Source organism: Notolabrus celidotus, chromosome 9 (assembly GCF_009762535.1).
Source record: "Notolabrus celidotus isolate fNotCel1 chromosome 9, fNotCel1.pri, whole genome shotgun sequence".
NCBI lineage: Eukaryota > Metazoa > Chordata > Actinopteri > Labriformes > Labridae > Notolabrus > Notolabrus celidotus.
In genome coordinates this window covers 20588260-20602611 of record NC_048280.1, presented here as the reverse complement: position 1 = coordinate 20602611, position 14352 = coordinate 20588260, and the positions used below count along the sequence as shown (strand labels likewise).

General features: G+C 38.1%; 1 protein-coding gene across 1 annotated transcript in view; it reads left to right on the top strand.

The window, feature by feature from the left end:
• Positions 1-14352, top strand: part of pdlim5a (PDZ and LIM domain 5a) — a 63032-nt gene that overhangs the window by 25433 nt on the left and 23247 nt on the right. The window contains exons 4-7 of the mRNA XM_034691186.1: positions 7638-7677; positions 8709-9154; positions 13633-13805; positions 14203-14236. Coding sequence (XP_034547077.1) covers positions 7638-7677; positions 8709-9154; positions 13633-13805; positions 14203-14236 — 693 coding nt within the window. The remainder of the gene's footprint in view (positions 1-7637; positions 7678-8708; positions 9155-13632; positions 13806-14202; positions 14237-14352) is intronic.

Below are 14352 nucleotides of genomic sequence, written 5' to 3'. Positions count from 1 at the left end.
TCCCTTATGGGGCCCCAGCATGTACTGGCTTTGCCTCTCAGGCAGAGATTCCTCAACTCCTTCTACCTAGAGCCCACTCATGAAAAAATGCAGTCTCCATCTGAGTCTCATGAAATCACACCAGGGATTTGGCTGGTTTAACCTGTATTGAAATATTTTAGTGAACCACTTCAGGATGAACACTGAAAAAGTTTGACAGCCCAGACATGACTATGATGAACTCAGAGTTGCTCTGGTGTTTCTCTTCTTCTCCTGTTGAATGGTTATAGTCAAGACTGTCACATTGTGTTTGTCAATCAGCTCATTCAGCTGTAATGGGAGTTTCATAAAGTGTGGAACTGTCAACTACTTGTAGATATTTAAAAAGTTGCTGGCTACATTTCTATGGACTATAAAGTTATTAGGTTATTCAATTAAACTTTGTTTTTTGTTAAAAAAAAAAAAAAAGACGATAATTTTCAGTGAAAGTTGTTTATTAAGTGTCCTCAGAGGTAGGACAATGCTTTTTAAGTTCACGCGTCCTTAAAAAAATGGGTCGAACTTGCTTTGAATAAGCCGGGTTGTGTGAGGAGAAAAATACTGTGAACATGAATGTATTTATTTTGCTATTCTCATGTGTGACTGCACATTAATGCCTATATACGTACTTCCTGTCCCCGTGTGTCTTGGTTAACACCTCCTCCTGAGCTCCTCTCTTTTTCTCGAAGCTACATACATCTTTGTCAGTCTGCTGAGAAACAGAGCTGTAAAAGCTGAAATTAGATTTCAAAAGACAACATGGCACTCTAGAACCTTCCATTTACAGTTTTACTGCCTCATGACTCTGGAGACAGCACGGGTAGTCACACTTACTAACTCCAATAGACACTACAGTTAAATCAAAGTGTTGCATTGCTGTTTCACATAAAAAAGAAACACCTGCAATACATCTTTAAAAAATATACATCTTTGCATACATGTTATGCTACTATAAATACTATTTAATGACATTTGGAAACATCTAGGATGAATAAGATGCAGTTAAAGTTCAGAGACTGCTCATTCGTTTTATCACCTTGAATTATGCGAAATGTCTTGCATCACTGTATGCGTGTGTAACAGCAGTTACTCTTTTACTTTAGTGTCATAGTTAAAATGTGTACAAGATTTTACAGATTTCATACTAAATGCATGACTTCTGTTGGGGTTTGAAGCAGTTCTGTTGACCTGTGGCTGTTTGAGACATTGGCTCCTTTCTCCTGCCCTGGTGGGGCACAACCTAATGGGCCTGTTTCCTCTCATGGTCTGCTTTTAATACTCCTCAGGGTACCACTGCATTGCTGTGTGTTTCTGTTAAAAATGGAGCTACTATAAAATGTTCTTGTTTGTTGCTATGTTACTACAGGAGACACCGTGGCTTCAGGCAAGTTCAAAAAAGGAACATTTCCTAGTTTGTGATATCAATTCTTCTATATTTATACGTCTTTACAGATTAACATGAAGTAAAATGTGTCTTTATGTTCGTATATAAGTACAGAGACGCTGTTTTAAGAGCTTCCAAAAGATCTGGGTCATGCTAGGTCTGTATTTAGCACAATCTTTGTTCCACATCAAATAACCAGACAACAGGCAGCTATAGATGTTACAGCCTCTTTCAAGGAAACAACACTTGATTCATGCCCTCAGGCTTTTTGTCTCGCCATATTGATCTGAGGCAAACAATGAAAAAGCACAAACATTAACAGCATGTATGTAACGTAGCCCTTCATATACAGTATAACATGGGCTACATGATCTGAGGCTTGCCTTGAGAGAGGAGCAATGGAAAAACATTGCAACAATAGCTTAAAAACAACAGTGGAGTTTTTTTTCTTATTTTCTGTGCCTTTGATTGTCAAATAATCTCTCCTCTAAGTTGATTTAGCTGAGTAATGTGTTTGTAGTGAAACTGTTCCAGTTTGAATGTACTTTTTCTAATTCGGTCTGGTCAGCGTCAAAGCTTTTTTTAGGATCTGCTGTGATGTCATGGTCAGCTGAAATGTCTCAGTGGAGATAGTGGTGGGAGGGAGGCAAAGGGTAGGAAATAGAGAAGATAATACACACACATACATACTTGTTCATGCTGCAATATGAGGACTCCTGTTGGGGGGTTACCAATGGGGAGTCCTCTTCCTAAATTAAATCATGGCGTGGTTTTACCTGTCAGTATTTTTTTAAATGGTTCTGGGATTCCAAAAGTTGTTCCACACACATACTCACACACAGACTGACAGTACAATGCGAGAGCTGATAAAGACAAGCACACCCAGCTTCCAGATCTATTTAAAGGACAGCTTCAGATAAACTCACATATTAGTCTTAAAGTAGTGAAGAAGTCCCACTTTTGATTTTGGATTTGATAACTGCAAATGAATGTTGCTCCTGCTCAGTCACAGAACATGAATTTAGATTTTTTGATGGGGTCACATTTAGGATACCAGGATACAGCTTTTGTTCTCTCATCATCGTTAAGTATGTACTCCCAAATACTGAATGGCATGTGGCGAACATCTTGTTCTTGGTCGGTCTGCTTCAGTTTAGGTTCTAAAAAGTATTAAACCGAACCAGCTCACTCTTTCCCCTTTCCCCTAATAAGGCACAGAAAAGATAGAAGTAGAGAGTGGGTCCCCCTTCAGAAATGATGACCGCATACATTTTTAGAGGGCTTTCAATAATCATTATCACCTTTGTGTTAAACAGTGACCTCATTCCTAGTAAAATGAAAAAAAGTGGCAATGGAGGCAGGAAGGAGGGGGTAAAAAGAGGAAGGCGAAACAATTGTAACACAATAAAGGAGGAAAGAAAGGAAGAGATGGACCAAAAAATCTAAGTTAAAGTCATGTTTTAAATCATAACCCAAGAGCACTTTGTGCTTGTACATAAATTACCAAGATGTTATAGTGACTGCTGAGAAATGAAGTGTTTCATACTTCTGTTTCTGGGTCTTTTAGAAAGAAAATAGAACTTAAATCTTACCCTGTAGATTGACTAATGCATGTGGATTCACAAAGACACACTAACACATTGTAACAGTATCATTTTGTCCTTCACACTATGCTTTTCATCAAGGGACTACTTCATGGTATCTGCAACAAGGAGTCAAAAAGAATGATTTCTACGTTTTTCAGAAGTGACAGATTTCTGAAACACCTCTTCAAACTTCACATTGATTTGTTCAACATTGACTTCAAGTGTATTGGCTTCAGATGTAACAGATCATCTTGGCGGGATTGCAAAAGTTACCACAAAAAGCATGCAGGGGCTGCCAAAAATGTCTCTACAAGACAAATTAGGTGCAAATCTACAATAAGTGCAGGGCTCATAGAAACACCAAACTGGATCTGAGGCAAACTGAGCCTCAGTACAGCTCCTGTAAAGAAAAACAAAGCCATCTGAAAATAGACTGATCAAGTTGAGGTTTTTCACATGTACAATATTTTGAAATGTCCTGGGTGCAGTTAATCTAAAAATAGACCTGGATACACTCATGGTGTGTGAAGATGCAGCAGAGTCTATAAACTGGTCTGTTACTGAATCAAGGTAACATTTTCAGGGCCAAGTCTTCAATGTCACCCCTTACTGCATAATACATCACTTTGTCAGTATGGTTGTACATTTGTGTGTGTGCTTGTGTGTGTGTGTGTGTGTGCGTGTGTGTGTGTGTGTGTGTGTGTGTGTGTGTGTGTGTGTGTGTGTGTGTGTGTGTGTGTGTCAGCTGGCTCTTGTCCATTCAGTCCATTCTAATAATTACTTCCTTCAAATGGCCGCACACCTCATTTAAAACCTGCTTGATCGGCGGTTAAGTTGCGTTCGAATCAAGCCTGCGGCCTCCTTCCTGCATGTCATTCCCTCACTCTCTCCCAGTTCCTACACTATCCACTGTTTTCTCCTCTATTAAATAAAATGTGTAAAAGCCCAGAATATGACTTAAAAAAATGCTTGATGATGAAATGGAAAACTGTATGTGTCGCTTTTCAAACGAGATAGCATATGATGTGTTGAGCTATATGTATGCTACACTCATGTTAGGAGAGGTCACACACACATGAAGGCATTGTTGACGGACTTACCTTTGCTCATAAAAATCCCTTATAGCATGTTTGACTTGCTTCACTGGTGTTACTAACAAACCCTGGTCTGTGTCACCTTCTCCTGAACCCTTCCAGCTTCTTGACCACTCCAGCTTTTACACATCAAATTACACACACACCACACACACGCACGCATGCACGCACGCACGCGCGCACACACACACACACACACACACACACCACACACACACACACACACACACACACACACACACACACACACACTGACAGATGCAACAGTCTCTCATTGATTCAGTGTTGCTGGTTTCTAGCTAGTGAAGCTGTCAGCTAGTCCAGGCACAGCCCTGGAAACATTCATCAATGATCTCACTCAAGTAAGAATAGACGAGAGAGATTAAACACAAATGCACCACTGAGAACATAAAACAGCCGCAAGGGTTTGGATGATCTGAGAGGAGACAAACAAGTGATGGCATACACTTTAGTGACAGGGCAATTTATTACAGTTTATTAATGTGGGAAATTTGTAAGGAGACTCAAAGCAGTGGAAAAGTGACTTAAAAAGGCAAATTGAAACAGAATACACCATTGGAAATAAAATTTGACGTGAAAATAAAATTTTATAGAACAGTTTAACTCTTGTTATCTTTAATAGAGCTTGATTGTAGTAGTAGGTGAGGAGATACAGATACAAATGTCACAATACTAGCACAATAATAGACACTAACAGTGACAAGCAACAGTAAAATGCAACATCATAAATAACTGGCTCAAATATGAGTTACATAAAAACCTCTATCTTTCATTGCCGGGCTTTATTGTATTATTTTGTGAAACAGTTTTGATGATTCACTGTAAATTTGAATACTGAAGCTTCGTGACAAATGTGGACAGAAAAGAGAAAAAGGAACTGTCCATGAAGCATGTCACCAGCCCTTTGTTCAAGTTTATGTATCTCCATGGAACAATGATTAGGAAGCTCACCATAAGGAAGCTAGGCATATTCACTAAATGTTTGTAAACATGCAAACCATATTTCCAGCATTCAAAGAGAATTAAGATGAATACCAGAATGAATGGCTTTTCAAATATGGAAAACTGTTTAAGCACACCACTGTAACCACAACATGCACTGGGATGTGGTAAGGTAGCAAAGCAAAACCAAAACGGCTGTCACACATAGAATAGCGGGGGTATTGCTAACTCACAGTCCCATGAACAGACCAATCACTCCAGATATAAAACTTCTATGAATATGAAACAGAGTAAGGGAAGCAGACACGGAGAGCCTGACAGCTGACATGAAGCATGCAGAGTCTCAAATTCAACACTGAGTGCAGAAACACCAGCTGCTCTTAACTCTGAATCAAATCAAAATTTTTCTGGGTCACCACGCTGATGATGAACACACACGTAGATGAGCAGCCCAGCAAATATCTCTATGTGGTGTGAAAGGGTCAGACTTATAGAATGTCATGTTTGTCATTGTCACACTGTCGATGTCTGTATTGCATCCACTTACTCTTTGACCCTGACACATGTGAGCTATGGAGAAACATTCCTGCTGTTAAGTGTTTGGTACAGTTAAGATATTGATATTCCTCTGCTATAAGGGACACCAGTGCTAAACGGAATACCCATATTATGGTGGTGTATCAAACTACAACTGCCACAGCATAAACACATTTTCAAGGCTCGGATGGCGCTGAAAGAGTAGTGGAGTTATGACTCAGGAGATGTTGGAGGATCATAACAGGTCCTTAGGAACATAGAGCAGTACAAAGTTGTCTCTTTTAATTCCAGCTTAATTTATCAAAAATAAGAGTGCTTAAAAAGTGGATTAGGCTTGTACCAAGGAATGATAATTTGGTCAAACATAAGCAAATTGTTGAAAAATAAGAGGACCACAACATGCTGAGGTTATACTGTAAGTCCTGCCAATTAGTTTACTACTATTTATAAAGGAATGGTCCCATATAACAGCCAAATGGGAAGCTCTAACCCAATGTTACTGGCAATCAGTTCAGCCCGAAGGTCTACTTTGGTTTGCATTTTAATAAAGATGGAATTTAAGAAATGAGTCTACATTTATGAAGTGTTATTGGAGTCTAAATCTACCACTGACTCTGCAAATCCCCAGAGAAAGGGTTAAAAGCCTAAAGGTAAAATTAAACTCTGGTTCTCATTCACCTCATAGTCTAGAAGATCACACCCGCAATGCATTTCTATGTTGGTGTTTCCACTTATAGCTTCGGTGCAATCAAGGCTTCAGCACACATGAATGTTGGTGGAGTATTTGAAATGCCTACTTGTTGCCCTTTCTGCTCTATGTGCCTCTCACAGGCCATGCCATCGGGGTGCAAGTGAGATCATTGCTTCCGTCTTAACCTTCAATGAACACATTGGTGTTGCTCCGATACTTGTCAGTATAGCATGTCCAGGGAAATTAACTTATCAAGTCATAAAATAGGTAAGAAGCATAATCTCAAGTAATATTAGGAACGTCTTTGACACTTTGAGAGTTGTGAATAAAAATCAGGACAGGCTCACTCTAGGCGATTTGTAGAGCTGCAGATTATTTCGATAGCATGACATCCTTCTGCGATTGGTGTTAATATCTGTTTAGATCCTCACATCTCAAGTAGAGGGAACATGACGATCAAGGGACACTAATGGCAGACAAAAACTACTGAGAAACAAGAGACGGAGAGGAAAAGGCCAAGCATCTGAGTAGCTGTGTCTGTAGCCTGATGTGTTTCTAGCTACCACAAGACTGTCGGCTCAAATTTAAAGAAGTGAAGGACATGAACCTCCCTCAGGAAGTTTCTTGAAGGCTGCTCTGAGAGGAATGCAGGGCTGCTGACAGTCAAATGTCTTCAGTTACTCCACGGTTTACCTAACCTTTAGTTGATGTGAACTCATGTTTTTCTTTCTTTCTTTTTTTTTTTACTTCATATCATGGACTGAACCTTTAATGCAGTTAATTACATTAATTTGTTCCATGTGGTTGACTATTCCCTATTTTATTCATCTTTAAACACTTCATACCATTTATTTTAAGGTTACAAAAGATAAACTGTTGATGCATATATGCTGAGTATGTCTCTTAATTTTGCAGCAGTATGCCACCATCTTAACATCACCTTTAACCAGGACCAGCTATAAACATTGTAAACAGATGTATCAATCTCATCTCAATAACAATGATTATTAGGATACATTACTGAGCTGATATCACTCTGGAGTAAATTTAATATTATAGACGAAAGCCTGTAGATGACTTTAGGGGGATTATTAGTCAATGCAGCATCATTAGTATCAGGGTTAAATCAAGCCTTCAAGACTGAAAACAGCTGTCTTCAGGATGCATACATACATTGAGAGAAACTAGGATTTTTGGCCCTGCTAACTGAAGTTTCACAGTCTTGATCACACAGACATATAGAGCTTCTGTAATAGATGATGACAAAAACCTCCCAAAGATGGTCTCTGGATAAGAACTCAAGTTTAATTTGGGTTGTGCACACTTAATTCATGTACTTTCTCTTGTCTTCTTTCTTCCTCCAGGGCCCCAAGTGTTCCCAAACCTCCTCCTGTGGCACCAAAGGTACTTGGCAGCATGTTTATTTATGGATTTAAGATAAATCATTGAATATGTTAGATAATGTTGTTCTTGTAAAGTTAGAATTAGTTTTATAAACAAGAGGGCCTCCGCCCGCCACTGCGTGTCGGTGCTCGGGCCCTAACTAGTCAAAAAAGCCTGGTAAACAAACATTTATCTTTTATCTATTAAACATGTTCCCAATTGTGTTTTCAAAAATTATGAATAACTCAGAAGATTTTCATTTATGTTCTCAGAGAGTTACCAAAGTTTCTTAAAAGTTTTCATAAATGCATTATTATGTAACAACATGAATTTGTTGATAGTATATGAATTTAAATAATATCATTAACACATTAAAAGCATTTTTTAGGTAATATAAGAATCTTGTAACCTATGACTAATACTTAATACGTGAACCTAGCTAGCAAACCAACATTCAGTAAGGTCATATGTTTTATTTTTGGGAAAGTTTAAATAACAGATATGTTTTTCGTATAAATCTATACATTTTTTTCATACTAAAATCAATTACCATTGTATATATCCAACAATTGAGTTAATATGGAACACGAAAAATGTACTCAGGAAATGAAATGTTTGAACTGATGATAAATTCAGGCAGAATTAAAAAACAAGGAACACACCTTGGGGACCATGGTGTGCTTTATATAATTTTCTTTAGTGACTCTTTTGAAACAATGCCATTTGCACACTTTGGAAGCATGCACATCACCTTCCCATGATTTTTGTTGTGTGCACATATAGTTTTGTCTGATATTGCTCCATATTTTTCAGTTACAGAAGTTAGTATACTGATGCTTCCTTATTTCCTAAACATTATTAGGTCACATTTTATGAAACTAAAAAGTGCTTTCCATAAGCAATCTATAAATTAAATTAAACTCTATTAAACAACTAAGTCTGACCAACTCATCCATGAATCATAATCTGAGAGGCATCAGTATATGTGTGTGCTGTGTGGTGATTTGTTTTTGTGTTTGTATCTGCATGCTCTTTTCTAATGCTTCTAATAGGACGACAGAACAGACATCATAAAACCAGTCGCTCTTACCCATCCACCACCACCAACACCCAATCCTTATCCTCACTCCTTCAGCCCCTCCAACCCTTTCACCACCCCCTACAACAAGCCCCCAAGACCTTATGGGGTCTGCGGAAAAGAGATTGAGTACCATCCTCCACAGGCCCCTTATACTCCCTTTATTCCATCCCCATCCTCTGCCTTTACTCCTGCCTCATCCCAGTCCTATAGTCCCCCTTTTCCTCCTCCACCACCTCCTGTCTCTTACCCATCCTCATCCTCTCCCCCCTCCCCGCCTGTCCTTGTTCCGCCCCAGCCATCAGTGTATAACACGCCAATCAACCTCTACTCAACTGAGAACGCATGTGAAGTGGCCATGGGGCAAAGGCGGGGCCTATTGGAGAGTCAAGGTGGAGCCTTGCCTTTGCAGTCGAATGGGTGAGTGGTATTTACTCCAGTCCATCAAAAAATGAATCCAATCTCTACATTTTTCCAACTGCGACTTTTGCCGTCTCCATCCCTATAAGCTGTGTAATGGGAGTTTCAATTCTCCTTAAACGGTCTCTGACACCTTTTCTCTTACTTACAGATTCATACACTTTAGCAATACAACATGTATTTCCAATAACTTACATGTACATGTGCAGTCCCCAAAAAATGTTTAATAGCAATTGTTAGCTTTAAAAACACCAAGGAGTTAAAAATTGAAATCGTTAAAATACACAACGTATTGTAGTAAGTTATCAGTTAGTTTAAGGTAGACTGTTATATAGTCTGCAAAAAAAAAAGAAAAAGAAAAAAATCTGCTATATAATGTTTTTTCTTCATGATCAACTCAACTCAACTCAAACTTTATTTATAGAGCACGTTTAAAACAACCGGGGTTGACCAAAGTGCTGTACAGATCAAAAGTAGCACAAATGACAAACATAACATACAATACAATACTAAAATATAATACTAAAATACATAATCACTGTGAATTTATATATAGTAAATGAAGATAGAATAAAATACATTTAAATTTAATTAAGATTATGTCAGATGTCCACCCAACCTTGATTAAAAGCCAGGGAGAAGAGGTGAGTCTTAAGAGAGGATTTAAAAACCTCAATTGATCCTGCAGAGCGGATATTTTGGGGCAGGTTGTTCTCCTGAGCCGAGGGGCAGCCACCACAAAGGCTCAGTCACCTTTGGTTTTAAGCCTCGTTTTGGGAGTGACCAATAGCAACTGACCAGATGATCTCAATGTCCTGGCAGGGACATGATACTGGAGAAGCTCGGTCAGGTACTGGGGGGCTAGGCCATGATGAATTAAGTTAGAGTCACATATTTGTTTAGATTTTTTTTAAAGCAAAATCACTAACAAAAATGTGTCAGACTATAGAAGAAAAACAAAAAACAATACTTAAATAACTTCCCTGGTTTCAGTTAGCAAGGCAAGGCTAATTTTGAAGCCTCTGTTTATGAGTGTTGTTTATGATAGTTCTGACATGTCTCGATATTGCAGCTGGTTGCTAAGTTTGTTTAAACAGTCATTAGACAGAATTACTGTCAGATGTTGATTTAATGTTTTGAATCAGAGAACACTAATCTGTTAGCAACGAATTCGGGTAAAAGTACCTTTTGTTTACAGTAGGTGTCTGAGAAGAGGGCTTAAGAGACATTTAATAGCCTTGTATAAGTGATGGAAAACTGGAGGATTGAGGAGTTTTAAATGAGCTTTTGCAATCATGTTTAAATAACCAAATGTAATTACACATGAAGTTGCATTTGGAGTATAACATTTTTGAATGTAGTATAATACAGTTAACATAAAGTTATGGAGATATAAAAAAATAGACAAAGAATTAGTCTGCCTATGAATCCCTCACTGCAAAAAAATAATTAAAGTCCATGCATGGGCAAAGGGAAATATCCCTGCACTGATGGCTGCAACCACATGAGTTTGGGAGTGCAATTTTGAAGCTTTTTGTCTACATTTCATCATAAATCTTTTATGATACTCGACAAAAACATGTCTTTGCTTTTTCAGGGGTACGTAGACCTCTTGAAGTAGTGTTACAGTAAAACTATGTTTGTGGTCCATCCACTCTGTCTCCAACTTCCTAAATCTGTCCTCCCTCATCTGTGTCATGGTGTTTTAATTTTTCCTTATACCAAAGTTGCTGATTCTCATCTTTTTACTCCTTCTTCTCTTAACATAATTCCTGCCATCATACCCCTGCTTTATCTAATATTTTGTGCAAACCCCAACTGTCCCTTCTCCACAGAAACAGTGAGTGTAACTTTGCAATGATGCTGTGACTAGGCTGTGTATATAGGCTGTGTATATATACCCTATGTTGGTAACTTGAAGCTGTGTAGCACTCTCTTTCTTCTCACAGCAAATCACTCCATCAATAAAAGGTTCCAGCCTTGTATACGTGTAGATTTACACATAACTGTGTATCTTCACAGACTAACACACTGTTTTTTCATTAACTTTGGATTCATTTTTGTAATTTACCTCTAAACAAAAAGGGTATCTTTGAATGGTTTTCATTTATTGCTGTCCAAATACCAAGAGGCTGTATTTCTGTGACTCATAATTTATTCAATCATCCATTGTTTATACTCTCTCCAAGCTCTTTTCTATGAGCAACTTACTGACTTAGTGTTTTTTCTGTCAGTGAGAAACAGCAGACACCAGTCATCTGCACAATATAATCTTTCACTATGCGACGGTACACACACGCATGGACACACCAGCTGCATTTCATTTCACAGTCTTTCCCAAATAGATTGACATTTAATAGCAAACCTTTTTGAATCAAGATCTGGATCTGTCTGTTTTGTTATAAGTGGTTTCTTTACTTTATTTTCACATAAAAAGTGTTCTGTTTTTACCCTTTTCCATCTTGTATGCTTCAAGTACTGTCCCTGCTTAAGATATGTTAAACATTCTCTGTCAAAAACTTCATTTCACACAAACTAACATAGCTTTTTATTATCTATTTATTTATTTGAGGTTGAAACATGAGAAAGCATGTGTGCCTGTCCTTGCATCTTGTTTGCATGCTGTTAATGAGCTATGTGGTCTGTTTCAGAAGGGATTTGAATAGCAGCTTTCAGGACCTTTATATTTGTGTATATCAGTTTTCTCTGTCTTTCTCTCTTCCTTTCAATCCCTGTTCTTCTACTTTACAGACTGGCGCAGCTTCTAAAGTCACAAAGTTAGTCTCTGAAGCACGTGTTTGATTTGTCATTGAGCTCATCTGCTTCTTTGTTTACCTCTGTGTGTGTGTGTCAACTGTATCATAACATCTGCATGCGCTTACTTCTGATGTCCCTGCAGAGCACTGTTCCTGATAGTAAAAACTTACACTGTAGTGATCTTATTTTCATGTTAAATTATGCATGAACTGTAGCACAGATGCATGCAGCTTATTAATATGCACCTCAGATCATACGGGGTGCAACATGTTTAGCTTCAAGTACATTTTTTACCTCAACTATAAATCACAACTGCCAATATTAACACACATAGACACCCTGTATTGGGACACTTCCGGTGTAAGTGTAGGTGTGTGACCAGGCTCACACAGAGCTGTCAACACTCCCACACCCACATAGCTGCTGCTGTGACAGGAATGTGTTGAGAGACCCTCATAAATCAGTCTATTCAATGTGCTAGGTGAGTGTGTTGGAGGGTGTGTGTATTTATAGGTGATTTATTGAAAGCAGAGCCTGAAAAGTATTTAATGTCGCTCTGTGTTTATATGTGTATTTGTCCTCAGAGTTGATTTACTCATGGCCACTTAGTCAAAGGCTTGTCAGCACCATGTTGTCAAAAGGGCTGGCAGATACACACGTGTACAATTCATGAAGTCTATATTAGCCCACCTTAGAAAGGACTTATATTGCATGCTTTTTGCCCACCACCTACAATTTCAACAAATTTGGCTTCTACGTCTAAATATTTCCTGTTAAAATCAGCTAAATCATGCAAGAACACTCTGATTGATATCCCTACAACTCAGCAGCACCACCTTGTGGTGAAGTTTAACTAGTGATCTGTGTTGAGAGATTATTTATCCTCTTGTCAATGTGATCGAATGTCTTAAGGATATTTTGGCTTTGTGCTTTGCATGCTATACATTTTGTGGTGCCCATTTTTTTTTACTTTCCTCCATTCCTTTGCCACTGTATGCATGCTAATATCTCCTTTAAGTTATTCAATAAATTCTTTCCTAATATTTCTTCGTCTTCTTCTTTTTCTTCTTCTTCCTCTTCTTCTACTTTCCTTCCCTAAAAGTGGACCTCACAGTATTTTGAAGTAAGTATTGTTTTTAGATAATTCCATGTGGATTTGTAGTAGTTGTGCTGCTTTGCCCTTCTTGTATTTCTGACCAAGTCTGTCCTGTTTTTCTCTGTCATTGGTTTTTTGAAGAAAACCCCCGCCACCAAGGTATCAGATTGTTTAAAACCAAAAAGCTCAATTAATTTAACAAAGTGTGGTGTGACACCTCCTTCATCCTATTTCTTGTCTCATCAGCACAAACTTTGGATTATTGTTTTGGTTGTCAACATTTCTATTTCATGTAACCTACATTTTAAGACCATTTCTCTGACTAAAAAACTCTGTATACTTTATAAATGTTGACTGTATATGAGTTTTGAATCCTTGGTTTTAATTAACCCCTTAAAAAGACTAAAAATGATCTCAGTGATGAACAGTGACCTCCAGTATTTGGCCTATGAGTTTAAAATGCTTCAGAGGGTCTTTCATTTTGAACATTTCTTGACCTCACTTTAATGGTGCATTAAACTCAAGAGGAACTTAAAGCTGTAGTCTTCTATGATACTTTCATCAATAATGAGAGGGATGTGAAATTACACTGTTTTTGCTGATGTCGTCAACTCTGTTCTTCCAGAGTGCCAAGGAAACACATCGTAGACACAGACATACATTTTTACCATGTGCCCACTCACGCTGATGCCAGCAGGCAGCGCATAATGGAGGACACAGAGGACTGGCGCCCTCGCACTGGCACCACCCAGTCCAGATCCTTCAGGATCCTGGCTCAGATCACCGGCACCGAGCACGGTGAGTCAGGCATCAGAGTGGAAGGCACAAAGTGAGAATGTTTACAGGTTAAACTTCATTCAGAATATAGTGCAAAGAAATGCAGACCATGATGCTTGCTGTGTACCAGGAGTCCCATGAAAAAGCACTAAACTGATATGTATATTTTAGTTTTGTGCTGCACAACCATGTGTTTGTGTAAAGTTTATAATGGTTTATTTTAATTTTGTTGTTTGTTGTTTTCTCTGTGTGCATTATTCTGATAAACTTGTCACATTACTCATATACGTTTAATAAATGAAAATCAATTGTTTTTATATCTATAGCTCATTTAAGTCCAGCAAAATTCATAGAAAAGGTCAGAAATATAGTTCAGGAAGACTTATTAATATTTCTATTCTTTACTTTGTAGCTCAAGCAGAAGAATCTGAATCCTCCAAAAAGACAAGTAAGTGCAAAGAAATCAAAGTGTGATTTTAATAACCTTAGAATTTGTATATTAAGTTTGGGTTATGGCATTGTGTGGAGTAACACAACATAATCAAAATTAAATTCATAAATGCAGTCT